Source organism: Lithobates pipiens, unplaced genomic scaffold, assembly GCF_037356315.1.
Source record: "Lithobates pipiens isolate NorthernLeopardFrog02 unplaced genomic scaffold, aLitPip1_a1.2 Scaffold_13, whole genome shotgun sequence".
Taxonomy (NCBI): Eukaryota; Metazoa; Chordata; class Amphibia; order Anura; family Ranidae; genus Lithobates; species Lithobates pipiens.
The window spans coordinates 338,848,691-338,866,315 of NW_027507718.1; the positions used below are offsets into that span (position 1 = coordinate 338,848,691).

General features: G+C 43.5%; 1 protein-coding gene across 2 annotated transcripts in view; it reads right to left on the reverse strand.

The window, feature by feature from the left end:
* Positions 1 to 17,625, reverse strand: part of LRBA (LPS responsive beige-like anchor protein) — a 939,113-nt gene that overhangs the window by 874,654 nt on the left and 46,834 nt on the right. For both annotated transcript variants that reach the window (XM_077477021.1, XM_077477022.1), the window contains exon 2: positions 8,982 to 9,213. In XM_077477021.1, the coding sequence (XP_077333147.1) occupies positions 8,982 to 9,213 (232 nt within the window). The remainder of the gene's footprint in view (positions 1 to 8,981; positions 9,214 to 17,625) is intronic.

A 17,625-nucleotide genomic window follows, 5' to 3' on the forward strand; every position in this document is an offset into this window, starting at 1 on the left:
ATATATATATATTTTTTTCACTCATTAAAATGCAAATCAATTTATAACTTTTTTTAAATGCGTTTTTCTGGATATTTTTAATTGTTATTCTGTCTCTCACTTATAAAATAAACCTACCATTAAAATTATAGACTGATCATTTCTTTTTCAGTGGGCAAACGTACAAAATCAGCAGGGGCTCAAATACTCCCCCCCCCCCCACCACTATATCTGACCTGCTGCAGCTTAAAATTCACACTGCAAGAAGCTCACAGTGTGCAGGGAAAAATCAGGGTAAGCAATTTCAGTACAGCAGACGAGCCTGTAAAACTGTGCAAGGCTAAAAAGGATAGAGAGTTTAGCTTTTATATTTTACCATTATTGGTAAAAAAAAAAAAAAAAAAAAAAAAGCACAGAATCAAATGTGCGCTTTACAAAGGGAGCCTGCAGTTCAGCTCTAAGATAATCAAGCGACCACATACAAATACACATACAGTGCATCTGGAAAATATTCACAGCGCTTCACCTTTTGCACATTTTGTCATGTTACAACCCTATTCCAAAATTTAACCACTTCGCATCCAGGCCAATTCTGACATTTCTCTCCTACATGTAAAAATAAATTTTTTGCTAGAAAATTACATAGAACCCCAAACATTATATATGTTTTCTTAGCAAAGACCCTAGAGAATACAATGGCGGTCATTGCAACTTTTTATCTCGCACGGTATTTGCGCATGAAAAAGGAAAGTTAACCCAATTTTTTTGCATAATGTGAAAGGAAGATACACCGAGTAAATAGATACCCAACATGTCACACTTCAAAATTGCCTGCGCTCGTGGAATGGCGCCAAACGTTGGTATTTAAAAATCCCCATAGGCGACGCTTTCAATTTTTTTGACTGGTTACATGTTTTGGGTTACAGAGGAGGTCTAGGGCTAGAATTATTGCCCTTGCTCTAACGTTCGTGGTGATACCTCACATGTGTGGTTTGAACACCGTTTTTATATGTGGGCGGGACTTATGTATGCGTTCACTTCTGTGTATGAGCTCACAGGGACAGGGGTGCTTTAAAAAAAAAAAAAAAAAATAGATATTTTTTTATTGTTCATTTTATTTTTTTAGTTTGACACTTAAAAAAAATTCAATTACTTTTATTCCTATTACAAGGAATGTAAACATCCCTTGTAATAGGAATATGGCACGATCGGACCTATTTACAGTGAGATATGGGGTCAATAAGACCCCATATCTCACCTCTAGGCTGGGAAGCCTAAAATAAAAAAATCGGTCTTGGCTTCCCAGCCAAAACGGCACCGTTAATTTGAATGCGGAGGCCGGGCGTGACGTCATAACTTCGCGCCCGGCCTCCGAACGATCATAGAGACTACGGGGACGATCTGGTCCGCCGGAAATCTCTATGGTATCATCCGGGGGTCGGCGGATCCTGTGACCGACTCACCAATGGAAGCGGTGAGTTGGTACAAGCACCGGAGGGCAGCGGGAGGGGGGGGGGCGGCGTCCCCTCCCGCAAGAATGATCAAGCGGCGGAAACGCCGCTATGATCGTTCTTATGGTGCAGGAAATAGCTGGGTGAAAATGCCGATATCTGAATGAGGTCTGTAACCTCAGGCATCATTTAGATATTACACCACAAAGCCCATGACGTCATATGATGTAGCTTGGGCGCCAAGTGGTTAAACTAATTCTCCTCAAAATTCTACAAATACAGCATCTCACAGAAGTGAGTACATTCCTCACATTTTTGTAAATATTTTATTATATCTTTTCATGTGACAACACTGAAGAAATTACACTTTGCTACAATGTAAAGTAGCGAGTGGACAGCTTGTACAAGTGTAAATTTGCTGTCCCCTCAAAATAACTTACACAGCCATCAATGTCTAAACCGCTGGCAACAAGTGAACACACCCCTAAGTGAAAATGTCTAAATTAGGCCCATTTAGCCATTTTCCCTCCCCGGTGTCAAGCTATTCGTTAGTGTTACAAGGTCTCAGGTGTGAATAAGGAGCAGGTGTGTTGAATTTGGTGTCATTACTCTCTCTCTCTCTTACTGGTCACTGGAAGTTCAACATTACACCTCATGTCAAAGAACTCTGAAGATCTGAAAATAAAAATAAAAATCTGCTCTACAGAAAGAAGGCCTAGACTATAAAGAAGATTGCCAAGACCCTGAAACTGAACTGCAGCAAAGTGGCCAAGGCCATACAGCGGTTTAACAGGGCAGGTTTAGTCATGGTTGACCAAAGAAGATGAGTGCACATGCTCAGCGTCATATCCAGAGGTTGTCTTTGGGAAATAGACATGCGAGTGCTGCCAGAATTGCTGCAGAGGTTGAAGGGGTGGAAGGGTCAGCCTGTCAGTGCTTGGACCAAAAGTTGCACACTGCATCAAATTGGTCCACATGGCTGTCGTACCAGAAGGAAGCACTTCTAAAATATTATGCACAAGAAAGCCTGAAAAGGTTTGCTGAAGACAAGCGGGCTAAGGACACAGATTACTGGAACCATGTCCTGTGGTCTGATGAGACCAAGATAAACTTATTTGGTTCAGATGGTGCGAAACGTGTGTGGCGTCAATCAGGTGAGGAGTACAAAGACAAGTGTGTCTTGCCTATAGTCAAGCATGGTGGTGGGAGTGTCATGGTCTGGGGCTGCATAAGTGCTGCTGGCACTGGGGAGCTACAGTTCATTGAGGGAACCATAAATGTAAATATATACTGGGACATAGTGAAGCAGAGCATGATACCCTTCCCTTCAGAGACTGGGCCACAGGGCAGTATTCGAAAATAACAACCCCAAAGCACCTCAAAGACAACCACTGCCTTACTAAAGAACCTGAGGGTAAAGGTGATGGACTGGGCCAAGCATATCTCTAGATCTAAACCCTATTGAGAATCTGTGGGGCATCCTCAAAACGGAAGGTGGAGGAGCGCAAGGTCTCTAACATCCACCAGCTCTGTGATGTCCTAATGGAGCAGTGGAAGAGGAATCCAGTGGCAACCTGTGAAGCTCTGGTGAACTCCATGCACAAGAGGGTAAGTGAGTGCTGCAAAATAATTGTGGCCACACAAAATATTGACACTTTGGGCCCAATTTGGACATTTTCACTTAGGGGTGTACTCCTTTGTTGTCAGGGTTTAGACATTAATAGCTGTGTTATTTTGAGGGGACAGCAAATTTACACTGTTATACAAGCTGTACACTCACTACTTGACAAAATATTAACAAAACTGAGAGTCGTACTTACTTTTGTGAGATACTGTATATCCCCTTAGACCCAATTATGACGACAACACGATTAGAATAGAAAGAAAAAAAAAAAACCACCACACACACCCCCACAGCCTTGGCTCATTTCATTTTTGAAACACCTTCAGCACCAATTATAACCTTGAGTCTTTTTGAGTATGATGCTACAAGCTTGGCATATTTTTGGGAAGTTTCTCCCATTCTTATTTGCAGGACCTCTCAAGCTCCATCGGGTTGGATAAGGAGAGTCAGTGCACAGCCATTTTTAGATCTCTCCAGAGAAGTTCAACGAGGTTGGGCTCTGGCTGGGCCACTCATGGACATTGAGTTGTCCTATGGCCACTCTTGTTATCTTGGCTGTGTGCTTAGGGTCGCCTTCCTGTTTAAAGATGAACCTTCACCCCAGTCTGAGGTCCAGAGCTCTCTGGAGCAGGCTTTCATCAAGGGATGTCTCTTTACATTGCTGCATTCACCTTTCCCTCGATCCTGACTAGTCTCCCAGTTCCTGCCGCTGAAAAACATCCCCACATCATGTAGTCGTCACCTCCACGCTTCACTGTAGGGGTGGAATTTGCCAGGTAAGGGGCAGCGACTTACTTACCCCAAACATGACTATTGCCATTCAGACCAAATAGTTCAATCTTTGTTTCATAAGCATAGAGAATTTTGTTCGTCACAGGCTGAGAGTCCTTCAGGTGCCTTTTGGCAAATTACAGGTGAGCTGTCATGTGCCTTTTACTGAGAAATGGCTTTCATCTGGCCACTCTTCCATACAGGTCTGATTGACGGAGTGCTGCAAAGATTATTTCTTCTGCAAGGTTCTACTCTCTCCACAGAGAAACGCTGGATCTCTGTCAGAGTGCCTATCGGGTTCTTGGTCACCTCCAAGACTGATGACCTCGATGACAACTGATTGCTCAGTTTGGCCAGATGGCCCACTCTAGGAAGAGTCCCAGTGGTTCAAAAATTCTTCCATTTAAGGATGAGGCCACTGTGCTCATTCAATGAATCAGAAATTTTCTGTACCCTTCATCAGATCTGTGCCTCAATACAATCCTCTATCGGAGGTCTACAGACAATTCCATGGACTTCATGGCTTGGTTTGTGCTCTCACATGCACTATTAATTGTGGGTCCTCATAGACAGGTGTGTGTGTGTCTTTCTAAATCATGTCCAATCAACTGAATTTACCACAGGTGAATTCCAATCAAGTTGTCTCAAGGATGATCAGTGGAAATAGGATGCACCTGTGCTCAATTTTGAGCGTCATGGCAAAGGCTGTGAATACTTAAGTATATGTGATTTTTTTGGTTTTCTATTTTTAATAAAATTTGCAAAGATTTCAAACTTCTTTACCATTGTCATTATGGGTTATTAATTGTAGCATTTTGGGTAAAAAAAAAAAAAAAAAAAAAATGAATCCATTTTGGAATAAGGCTATAGCAAAATGTAGAAAAAGTGAAGCACTGTATCCTATGCCTAGAGGCATATTGTCTGGCAGCAGTACATGTACGTTTTTGTTAAAGTAAATGTGTATACAAAAGATCATTCAGGAGTCTAGGAATCACTGCATTATGTATATAACTGGGGGAAAAAAATGAATATTTTTAGACTGTGTGAATAACGAAATGTCATAAGCAGTACATAGACTGGCTTACAGTGGTTGTAAACCCTTACAAACCACTTTGACCTACAGGTAAGCCTAGATTAAGGCTTACCTGTAGGTCCAAGAAATATCTCCTAAACCTATACGGTTTAGGAGATATTTACCAAAAGACAGGCACCGCTGTCTATGGCACATGCGCCGTAGACAGCGGGGCACAGGCACACTGAGCAGGCCGCAGATCACTGCAAAATGCCGCTCGTGTCGGCTCCCAATGCGTATGCGCAGGAGTGACGTCATCGGGGCTCCGGAGCAGCGAGACACGGAAGTCGCTCCGGGATACATGGCAGCGGTGAAGAGGAAGATGGAGGACTGCTTCGGGGGCTTTGTTCTCAGGTAAGTTATTCATAAATGAGCCAGTATGCTATGCATACTAGCTCATTATGCCTTTGCCTTACAGGGTGTGTTTTTTTTTTTTATATATATTGCCTTTACTTCCTCTTTAACCACTTTCAGACCGGACCATTTTGCTGGTAAATGACCAGAGGTCTTTTTACAATTTGGCACTGCGCTGCTTTAACTGGTAATTGCGCGGTCATGCAATGTTGTACCCAAACAAAATTTGCGTCCTTTTCTTCCCACAAATAGAGCTTTCTTTTGATGGTATTTGATTGCCTCTGCGATTTTTATTTTTTGCGATATAAACGTAAAAAGACCGCAAATTTTGAAAAAAAATGATATTTTCTACTTTTTGTTATTAGAAAAATCCAATAAACTCAATTTTAGTCATACATTTAGGCCAAAATGTATTCAGCCACATGTCTTTGGTAAAAAAAAAGTCAATAATTGTATATTTATTGGTTTGCGCAAAAGTTGTCACATCTACAAACTAAGGTACGTTTTCTGGAATTTACGCAGCTTTTAGTTTACGACTGCCTATCTCATTTCTTGAGGTGCTAAAATGGCAGGGCAGTACAAAACCCCCCCAAATGACCCCATTTTGGAAAGTAGACCCCCTAAGGAAATTGATAAGAGGCATGTTGAGCCCATTGAATATTTTATTTTTTTGCCTCAAGCGATTGAATAATGACAAAAAAAAAATTTTTTTTTTTTTTTTTACACAAAGTTGTCACTAAATGATATATTGCTCACACATGCTATGGGCGTATGTGAAATGACACCCCAAAATAAATTCTGCTGCTTCTCCTGAGTATGGGGATACCACATATGTGGGACTTTTTGGGAGCCTAGCCGCGTACGGGGCCCCGAAAACCAAGCACCGCCTTCAGGCTTTCTAAGGGCGTAAATTTTTGAGTTCACTTCTCACTACCTATTACAGTTTTGAAGGCCATAAAATGCCAAGATGGCACAAAACCCCCACAAATGACCCCATTTTAGAAAGTAGACACCCCAAGCTATTTGCTGAGAGGCATGTTGAGTTCATGGAATATTTTATATTTTGCCACAAGTTGCGGGAAAATTACAAACTTTTTTTTTTTTTTTTTTTTTTTAACAAAGTTGTCACTAAATGATATATTGCTCATGCATGCCATGGGCATATGTGAAATGACACCCCAAAATAAATTCTGCTGCTTCTCCTGAGTACGGGGATACCACATATGTGGGACTTTTTGGGAGCCTAGCCGCGTACGGGGCCCCGAAAACCAAGCACCGCCTTCAGGCTTTCTAAGGGCGTTACAGTTTTGAAGGCCATAAAATGCCAAGATGGCACAAACCCCCCCCAAATGACCCCATTTTGGAAAGTAGACACCCCTAAATTTAGGGGTACACTAGTGAGACTAGGTAATAAATGGCGGGTGCCCTGAAACTATAAAAAAATAACTAACCAACCAGCGTCACCTGTAACAGTTATATGGTGATCACTGGTGAAAGGGTTAACTAGGGGGCAATTAGGGGGCTTTATGCGGTAGTATATGGGGGTCCCTGGTGCTATAAAAAGCTGCGGCGAACCTAAATACCTACCTGCCTAACTAGCGTCACCTGTGACACTAATACGGCGATCAGAAAAATGATCGCTTATTAGGCTGGGTTCACACTGGAGCGATGCGGAAACGCCGCGAATCCGCGGCGGGTTTCCCGCATCGCATGCCTCCCGGCGGCAGTTCACACTGCCCTATGCGAACTGCTGGGAGTGTCAGTGAAATGTTACTGACACCCCCAGATCAGTTCGCATATCGCAGTGCGATCTGCAAACTCGGATCGCATGGTGTGAACACCCATGCGATCCGATTCTGCTGCGGGACAAAAAAAGGGTCCCGTGCGAATTTGCGGCGGGTGCGGCGGGTGTGGCGGGTGCGGCGAATGGCTGAACTCGAATCGCACAGAGATCGGATGTGATTTGCACTGCAGTGCGGTGCGAATCACATTCGTTCTCATAAACCGCTGCAATGTGAACCCAGCCTTAGTGACACTGGCGACGGGGGGTGATCACGGGGTTAAACCTTTATTGGGGGGGTTAGGGGGGTACATTAGAACTAAAGGGGGCTAACTCTAACTGCCCTAACAGTTATTACAGTCACAAATGACACCAATGCAAAAAAAAAAAAAAAAAAAAAAATGACATTGGTGTCACTGTGACTGGGGGGCAGGGGTAATTGGGGGGGTGATCGGGGGGTAAAGGGGGGGTGTGAGTGTGCCTGGCATGTTCTACTGTGTGTGTAGAGTGTTGGTGCAACTTACTGATCCGCTCTCCTCCGTGTCGGAACGAAAAATACCGACACGGAGGAGAGAATACATCACTTCCTCTCCTGTGTTTACATTACAGGAGAGGAAGTGATGTCACCGGGGATTTCTATTCGTCGGGAGCGATCGCGAGGGGGTAGCCATGAATGAATGGCCGTCCCCTCGTCCGGGATCGCTCCCGAACGAATACCGACCGCCGCAGGCACCGGGCGGGGGCCCGATCGGGCCCCCGACCCGCGGGAGGCAAGGGACGTACATGTATGTCCTTATGCCTGCCCGTGCCATTGTACCGACGTACATCGGCGTGCGGCGGTCGGCAACTGGTTAAGCAGCCCATTGGAGGAGTCTTTTTTTCCCCATTCAACCTGTAGGTTGAATGCATAAAACTGATTAAATTACCCCATCCACACACCTGATGTGGATGGGAGATTGTCCCTGCTAAACTATTATTGTTTTCTGACAGAGGGAAGACTTCCCTGCCATCAGAAAAACTGATCAGGCTTGCAGGCCCTAGCCTGTAGCATTGATCAAGTCAGATTTTGCACAAATGCTGATCGGTAGAACGATTTCTGTTCAACTTCCCTGCCCATACATGGATCTAAATTAAGCTGGTTCAGCAGGGGCTCCCATGTTTTGATCCAATGTATAAGCTTTAGTAAGACAGTCCCATGTTCAATTTACCTTTTATTTCCATCTTTAACCTCCCTAGCGGTAATCCCGAGTCTGGCTCGGGTTGGGAATTAACTAGCAGGAGCGGTAACCCCGAGCCAGACTCGGGATCGCACCGCTGGATGCAGGGGAGGACACAGGGAGACTTACTTACCTTGTCCCCTGGATCCAGCGATGTCCTCTGCGCTGTGTGATCGAGCTGTCCTCCGCTCGATTCACAGTGCTAAATGCCGTCAAGCTCCGTTCCCTGCGACGTCACGGCGCACGGGAGCGGAGAACGGCGGCATATTCAAAAAAGTAAAAAGACACAAAACACACACAGCACTGTACTCTTACAGAATACAGTACTGTATTAAAAATTACACATCCCCTTTGTCCCTAGTGGTCTGCAGTGCCCTGCATGCACTTTTATATTATAAATACCGTTTTTACTGCCTGGAAATCGAAGATTGTCCATAGCAACCAAAACGTGTCCCTTTTTCAGTGTTTTAGGATTTGATTACATTATTGAATAATTTTTATTATTCTTTATTACATTATAAACTTTATCATACCCGGGATGTCTGCTAGACTCTGGTTTGAAGAGATTTAACAGCGTTATTCCTAAGAATTACAGGACTACAAAATAAAACGGCAGATTTCCATGCAAAATAATTGTACCGCTTTCAGCACCTAAATCCAGACTGAATCATACCGCCAGGGAGGTTAAATAACCCTCACTCAAACTGGTCATAATTTAAAAAAGGTACATTACCTGCTATCATGCTGTCAACTTTATCAATTCTGTTTAAAACCAGTTCAACCAAACCAACTTCTGTGCAGACTAAAAGATTGCGAATGCTCTTCTTCAGAATGGCTGTAAAGATGCTCCAGATTTCTGCTTGGCAGGTGACATCACATTTGTCCAACAATTCAACCATGCAGAAGATGCTGTCTCCTTCCTGAATGATGAAATTCATCTCGAGATCAAACTGTCCTCCTACAAGCTGTAAGTAAAAAAGATATAAAGCTTTAATGATTCATTCTGTTATTAAAACGCAATTGGCAATTGAATGGTTACCAAAAAACTACTACTGAATGATACTACTAAAACAAATAATAAAACAAGCAATATCGGCATTTACAAGTACAGATGTGATTACTGCATTTTTTTTTCAGCAAATTCAGAAAATAGCTGTTGATCTTAAAGCGGAGGTCCACCCTAAAGTGGACCTTCCGTTCATTGGAATGCTCCCCCCCTCCGGCGCCACAATTGGCACCTTTCAGGGGGGAGGGGGGGGTGCAGGTACTTGTATAGTACAGGCATCTGCACCCACTTCCGGCGTAGATTCTGCAGAAGGCGCGCCCCTTTCCGAAAGTCCCCCGCTGCCTGCTGGGAAACACTGATCCCAGAGACAGGGGGGACTATCCTTATTGCGCAGCGCGACTCGCGCATGCTCAGAAGGGAAACGGGAAATGAAGCCGAAAGGCTCCACTTCCTGATTCCCATACCCAAGATGGCGGCGGCAGCACCCGAGAGACGATCGAGAGATCGGCTTCGGGTGCCGACATAGCGGGCGCGCTGGGCGGGTAAGTGTCACTATTTGTAGCTGCTGGCTTTTTTTTTTTTTTTTTTTTTTTTTTTTTTTAAACGCGGACTCCCGCTTTAACAACCTTCCTTCTTAGCCATCTACTTGCTGTAGACTACCAACTGACCTTCCCCCCTGGAGATAGAGACGTGGACATTTTTGTAGTCCATAACAAGAGGAGAGCAGCCCAGGGAAACAAGCCTGGTTGCCCTCACAGATAAGTGAAGGAGTGACACAAACCCAGGTACAGTTAGGGTTTTATTTGCACTATTACCAGGTGAAAATAAAGCAAAACCATGAAAAAAAAAAAAAGAAAAAAAATTAATGCAACACCACCAAGGATTAGAAAACTGCACTAATATCAATTTTTTTTTTTTTTTTTACACATTTATATACACTTTAAAAAAAATTATTTTCAATTTTTTTATGAAAAAAAAAAAAAAAAGAATAAATTACTTACCTGCTTTGTGCAACTATATTGCACAGATCAGCCACTTCTCTTTCAGAAGTCCACGGCCAGCACTGTCCACGCCTCCTTCCAAGTGTCCCCTCAGCAAACTGGCTGTTAAAAGGGGCACCCATATACATGCACTCCATAGACATGCACAGCCCGATTCACCCATGCCTCCCCACCGCCTCCTCAAAAAGGACTTAGCTGACAACAGTAAGAGCCTATGGCTTCCCATGCCGCTTGTGCCTCCTGTGAGGCTAGGAAATGGAGGAGTGGTGCTGCAGATGAAACAGCGATTAGCCAGGTAGATAAGTGTATAGGGGTGAAAAGGGGGATCAGTTAGTGGGGTGTTTTTTTTTGTATTTTGTTTATCCAAGTGGTATTGAAACCAAGATAAAAAATAAAATATAAATATATATACATACACACACATTCTCAGCTTACTAAATCAGATGTGATGGCTGCATCGGTTTTCTCTTAGACCCCTTTCACATCGAGGGAGTTTTGCAGGTGCTATATCTTTAGAAATAGCGTCTGCAATCCGCCCTTAACCACTTAAGGACCAGGCCTCTTTTTCAGATTTGGTGTTTACATGTTTAAAACAGTTTTTTTGCTAGAAAATTACTTAGAGAAAAAAAATGTTTGGGGGTTCTAACACCCTAGAGAATAAAATGGTGGTCATTGAAATACTTTTCACACCGTATTTGCGCAGCGGTCTTACAAGCGCACTTTTGGAAAAAAATCACTTTTTTGAATAAAAAAAAAAATATAAGACAACAGTAAAATTAGCCCAATTTTTTTTTTTATATTGTGAAAGATAATGGTACGCCGAGTAAATTGATACCAAACATGTCACGCTTCAAAATTGCGCCTGCTCGTGGAATGGCTTCAAACTTTTAGCCTCAAAAATCTCCATAAGCGAAATTTAAAAAAATTCTACAGGTTGCATTTTTTTGCGTTACAGAGGAGGTCTAGGGATAGAATTATTGTTCTCGCTCTACCGATCGCGGCGATACCTCACATGTGTGGTTTGACCACCGTTTTCATATGCGGGCACTACTCACGTATGCGCTCGCTTCTGTGCGCAAGCTCGTCCTGACGGGGTGTTTTTAAAAACCTTTTTTTTTTACTAATTTTAAATTGATTTTATTCATTTCTACACAGTTTCAAAAAAAAAAAAAAAAATGGATAACTTTTATTCCTATTACAAGGAATGTAAACATCCCTTGTAATAGAAAAAAGCATGACAGGTCCTCTTAAATATGAGATCTGAGGTCAAAAAGTCCTCAGATCTCATATTTGGACTAAAATACAAAAAAAAAAAAAAAAAACACACATTTAAAAATCAAAAAAAAAAATATATATATATATATATATATATATATATATATATATATATATATATATATATATATATATATATATATATATATATATATATATATATATATATATACACACACACACACACACACACACACACACACACACACATATATACATATATACACATATACACATATACATATATACACACCTTTAATAGGTATGGGCGGAAGTGACGTTTTGACATCGCTTCCGCCCTCCTATGGTATAGAGACGAGTGGGGGCCATCTTGGCCTCACTTGTCTCCATACCCAGCTAGCAAAAGGACCCGATCACCTCCGCCGCTACCGATGGCTACGGTAAGTGGCGGGAGGGGGGTGGCACCTCTCCCGCGGCCGATAGCAGTGATCTTGCGGCGAATCGGCTGCGGAGACCACCGTTATCGTACAGACGACCGGCACCTGAAGAGATGGATATCTCGGTTGTGGCAGCAGCTGCTGCTGTTACAGAGATATCCCTCTTCAAAAATAGGACGTACATCGTTGTGCGCTGGTCGTTAAGTGGTTAAACTGCTTAAACTCCTTAAACTCCTGCTCCATTGTTTCCAGTGTGAAAGCCCGAGGGCTTTCACACTGGAGCGGTGTGCTGGCAGGACATCAGGAAAAGTCCCACCAGCAGCTTCTTTGGAGTGGTGTGTGTTTAACCCTTTCTCGGCCGCTAGCGGGGAGTAAAAGCACCCCGCTAGCGGGCGAAATGAGCTGAAAATCCGACTGTAAAACGACGCTATGGGCGGCTTGGTGTGAAAGTAGTCTTAGGCTTTTTCCCCTCTGTTGTCACCTAGTGATCTGACCAGTAACACACCTACTGTATTAGAGAGCTCCTAAGGGAGCACAGATACACCTTTGGACAGCAGCACTGTTAATCTGTGGGGGAGGGGAAAGCTAGATGCACCAACAAATTGAAGCCAAACTTCAGCCAACACTTTATAAGCAATTACAGCAGTTTTTTCCCCCCTTTGGGGATAAAAGGTTTTACATAAATAAAAGTGGATTATTGTAAAAACACCTGTTAGTAGTAAATGGTTTGTCTCACCCGTTACTGCTACATCTGCAGGACAGTGTGTTCTGCTGAAATATAGACTTAGGCCCAGTTGATATTTGGGCAATTAGGAGTAGTAAGCAGAACAAGTGACAAAACGCATTTGTAAAAACGTGGCTGGCTCAGGGCCAAAATTCAGTCCCTGAGATTCATTGGCACGAGAAATGTGCCTAGAGCAGCCCATTTGAATTATTATTAAAAAATTGCAAATTGCCCTTTCCAATTTTCTCTATGGTCAAAAATGACCACTGATTTGACCCCCCACTAACCTTTCGATCGGACAAACTTCCTGAAAACCAAATTTTTGTACATTACTAGCACAAGACCAGCTTAAAGAGTTTTGTGTGTTAGTTTTTGTTTTTTGGGGTTAACAAATTTATCCTGCTCCTTTAAAGCATTTTATACAGCACAATGCTTCTGTTGTGTCATTTGGACCCCTGTAATACCTAAAAAAAAAAACTGCCTGATCCTGCCTGGTTCTGCCCTCCCCTAGGTAAACTTACCACAGTGTATCATGGCTGCTGAGCCCTGACACTGGTCAGTTTACATGCCTCTGCCATCCACAGCCCTATTCCGTCTTCTCCGATGTCATCCCACCCCTCCCCTCCTTACCCGTCAGCTCATGACAGTGCCACCATAACCATCAGCACTGCTTCCTATTGTAGTGCCCCCCCCCCCTCTGTGTGCAATTTATAAACATAAATGCTGTAAATATCGAAATTTAAGAGCCGAGATCGATCACGACTGGCTAGCTCTCTCCTCTCCTGCCAACTGACGTCAGCAGGAGAATCTTTACCCCCTCCAGCTACATCTGTCAGAGGAGGAAAGGAGAGATCTGGACGTTCATGTGATCGCAAAGTGGAAGAGGCAGCCAACAACAGCTGGGAAATTGCCAAGATCCAAGGGACAGAATGAAACGTGTTGAGGGTGTGGCCTGGTTGGAGACCAGGCTGAGGTTGCCACTCTCACATTGATCCTAGGGACCACGTGTATGTGCGGCTATGGGGATCCCTTTCTCTTTCCTACTAACCATTAGCAGGAGCTGGGGCGGATTCAGACTCAGCCACCATAACTAATGAAAGGCAAGCTGCAGCATAGTACATTTTTGGGTTTAATATGTTAAACTGGCTATACACTAGAATTTTGTTCTAATTAGTAGTGGGTAAAGCTAACTTAAATTTTTAGCCAGTGAAACAAAAAAAATACGAAGGAGCAGGATGGAAAAATTTCTAATAGTTTATGTGATGTGTGGGGAAATTACGTTCAATCCAAAACTGAATGTTAAAAAGTAAACAAAAATTTTGAAGTATTTTGGATGCAGTCACTGAAACTACAAAGAATTTTCCTACGAATATTCATATGAACATTTGTTCGAAAATCTAGCGTATGGCCAGGTAAAGGTTAGGTTTACACTAGAGCCGTCTATGCAGTGGATTGCTTTTTAGAGGGCGGGTAATCATTAGCTTACAGGGGTTCAGAAGGTGGCCTCCTACAGTCTCACGAATGAGATTGTTTTTCTCTCTTGCTAAATGGTAACTTTGAATAGAACTAATGCAGTGCAACTAAGCTTAGCATTTGGCTTGTAGGTGTAATGCAGTCCAATTGACTTGAATAGGCAAGTGTGACAGCATATCAAGCACACAAGCTTTGTTAATTTGTTTGGCACAAGGTATCGTGGTCACTGCATGTGTTCAGTCCCACCTGGCTGTATGCTATGCTTTATCCTCAGTCCAACTCTGTAGTTGCAGCTGCTGTTATTTAGTATTTCCAGTTCTTCATAACAGCTGGGGTGTGGGGAATACTCAGCCTTCCTGATTGCAAAATGACATCTCATGATTCCATGCAGTGGTCCCAGTCAACGTACTGCTGTTTCCTCTGAGCCAGAGTGAAGCAACACATCTCTGGGGACCTTAAATTGTGCATGTTTCAGGCAAAGAGTTGGCCACTAGAGGGTGTAGATTTCAGGTATGTAGTCTGCCTGTTAGTTGCACAATTACATTTTATAAGACCTGCTTTTGGAGCAGTAATCAAGCAACTGATCAGCTGGTTCGAAACCAAACCACGGCACTACTTGCCTGGAGTTTGCGTGTTCTCCCTGTGCCTGTGTGGGTTTCCTCCCACACTCCAAGGACACGCAGGTAGGTTAATTGGCTTCTGTCAAAAATTGGCCCTAGTATATGAATGGGGACCTTGGATTGTAGGCTCCTTGAGGGTAGGGACCGATGTGAGAGTGTGCAATTTACAGGGATAGGGACAATTGTACACACTCACTCAAGTTGAACTGGATGGACTTGTGTCTTTATTCAACCTATATAAGTATGCACAATAAGAAATATGAAGCATAAATAAGGGTGTAAGAAATGGTAAGCCTGTAATAAATACAGAACTGCCATTGCTGATCTGCTCCTAAAAAAGAAGGTCACTGCTTATTTTAGGTTGAACAACTGATTTAAAATATTACAAGTCCCTATGCTGCGTAACAGGCTGGACTACACGGGAAAACACCTAACAGCCCCTTTAACTCTCCCAGGCATATCCTTTTCCTTCTTCTTCACTCTTTCCCCTTCGCTGCTCACCAAGGATTCTGAATGATTCTTTTCCTCTTACCCCAACCCCAACATGGGGTTTCCCCTCAGACCCTGGATCATTATCCCTTGTCTTTTTTTTTTTTCCTTTTTTTCTTTAAAAAAGAAGTTTTAGCAGATAGCCTTTATTGCCACTGGACGGCTCTCAATACTACAGTGATTAACCATGTAAGGACTGCCCGCACGCAATGAATTGCGGACAGGCAACCCATGAATGCACAGAAACATACCCATAAGTCGGTGCCCGCTTCCAGGTTAAGGGTGTGATTGTACACAGCGGGAGCCAGTAAGCAAATCTCAGCCAATGAATCATGGGCGTGACCTGCTGATTGGTTGTGTGCAATCACAGCCCAGAATCCTGTGTTGATAATTAACACAGGGCTCTATACAGAGGTTTAACAATCTCTGGTTCTTATCCCTGTGACAGGAACAAAAAGCAAAGACATTTAGTAAAAAGCAGCACACTTTCCAATCTGCTTTCAATCTTTTGTTAATGTTAATATACTGTTATCAATATTGTATACCTGACAAAATCGAATAAAACGTTACTGAAAAAAATAAAAAAATAAAAATAAAAAAGCAGCACACATTACACATTTTTTTAGGCACACATATAAACTCTTCATCACCCTAGATGTTAATCCCTTCCCAGATAATATCATTTGTACAGTTACAATGTATAGTATTTTCACTGTATTAGTGTCGCTGGTAATGTCAGTCCCCTACCCCAACCAAATCAGTGTCAGATTGCCCGTTGCACTACGGCAGTCCCATTATAAGTCGCTGATTGCCACCACTACTAGTATACACACATATACATACACTTTTTTGCACCTTCTATAAAAACACTAAAAATCTCCAAAAAAAAAAAAACTTTGTGAAACTGATTATTACAAGTCACTCAAAGAAAGTATGTAGATCAAGAAATTAAGAAAATACTTTTCTATATTTGTTCCAGGTTACTGAAGCAGTAGGGCTGGCATAGCCAACAGGCAACCTTTTTGGTTGCATATCATGCTCACTAGTGGAACACGCCAATGCTACCTCATAGTATCCTGTCAGTCCACTCAATAACCGGAGATAAACTCAAGATCAGAATTAAGGCGATACCTTATCACTTGCAACCAGCAATTTCATACTACAACATTCTATGGAACTACTTTTTTGCCCCTTCTTTAACCACTTGCTTACTGGGCACTTAAACCCCCCTCAGTCCCAGACCAATTTTCAGCTTTCAGCGCTGATGCACTTTGAATGACAATTGCGCGGGCATACAACACTGTACCCAAATTAAATTTTTATCATTTTTTTTCCCACAAATAGAGCTTTCTTTTGGTGGTATTTAGTTACAGCTCGGAGTTTTATTTTTTGCTAAACAAACAAAAAAAGATGCAAAAAAAAAAAAAATCATGTTTTAATAGTTTGTTATAAAATTTTGCAAACGGGTCATTTTTCTCCTTCATTGAAGTGCGCTGATTAGGCGGCACTGATAGGCTGCATTGGTGGGCACTGATGGGCTGCATTGGTGGGCACTGATGGGCTGCATTGGTGGGCACTGATAGGCATAGTTAAGGCGGCACTAATAGGCACAGATAAGGCGGCACCGATGGGCACAGATAAGGCGGCACTGATGGGCAAAGATGGGCACAGATAAGATGGCACGGATGGGTGGCACGGAGAAGTGGCACGGATGGGTGGCACGGATGGGCACTGATAGGTACCACAGATAGATGGGACTGATGGGCACTGATAGGTGGCACTGATAGGTGGCTCTGATAGGTGGCACTGCTGGGCACTGATGGGCGGCACTGCTGGGCACTGATGGGCGGCACTGCTGGGCACTGATGGGCGGCACTGGGGTGCAGCACCTTTGAGGCAGATTTTGGGTGGCACTGTTGGGTGGCACTGTGGGCACTGCTGGGTGGCACTGTGGGCACTGCTGGGTGGCACTGTGGGCACTATGGGCACTGCTGGGTGGCACTGACAGGGGGGCACTTACTTTATTTCAGGATGGCACTGCGGGTGGCAGGTGGGCACTGGCAGGGGGCAGGTGTCCGTTTAAATTGCTGGCCGTGATCGGGACTGATGTCCCGAACACGGCCGCCGGCGATCGGCTTTTTTTTTTTCTCCTCGCGCTGTCAGCGCGAGGAGGAATACTAGCCGATTACCGGCTCCGTTTTATCACATGATCAGCTGTCATTGGCTGACAGCTGATCACGTGATAAGGGGTCGGGATCGACCCCTTACACGGATCGGTGATCAGGCGAGTCTCACGGACTCGCCGATCACAGAGCGCGCCGCGCGCGCCCCTCAGGGGGCGCGCAGGCCGCTCGTAACCGGGACTACGTCAATAGACGTAGTCCCGAAAAT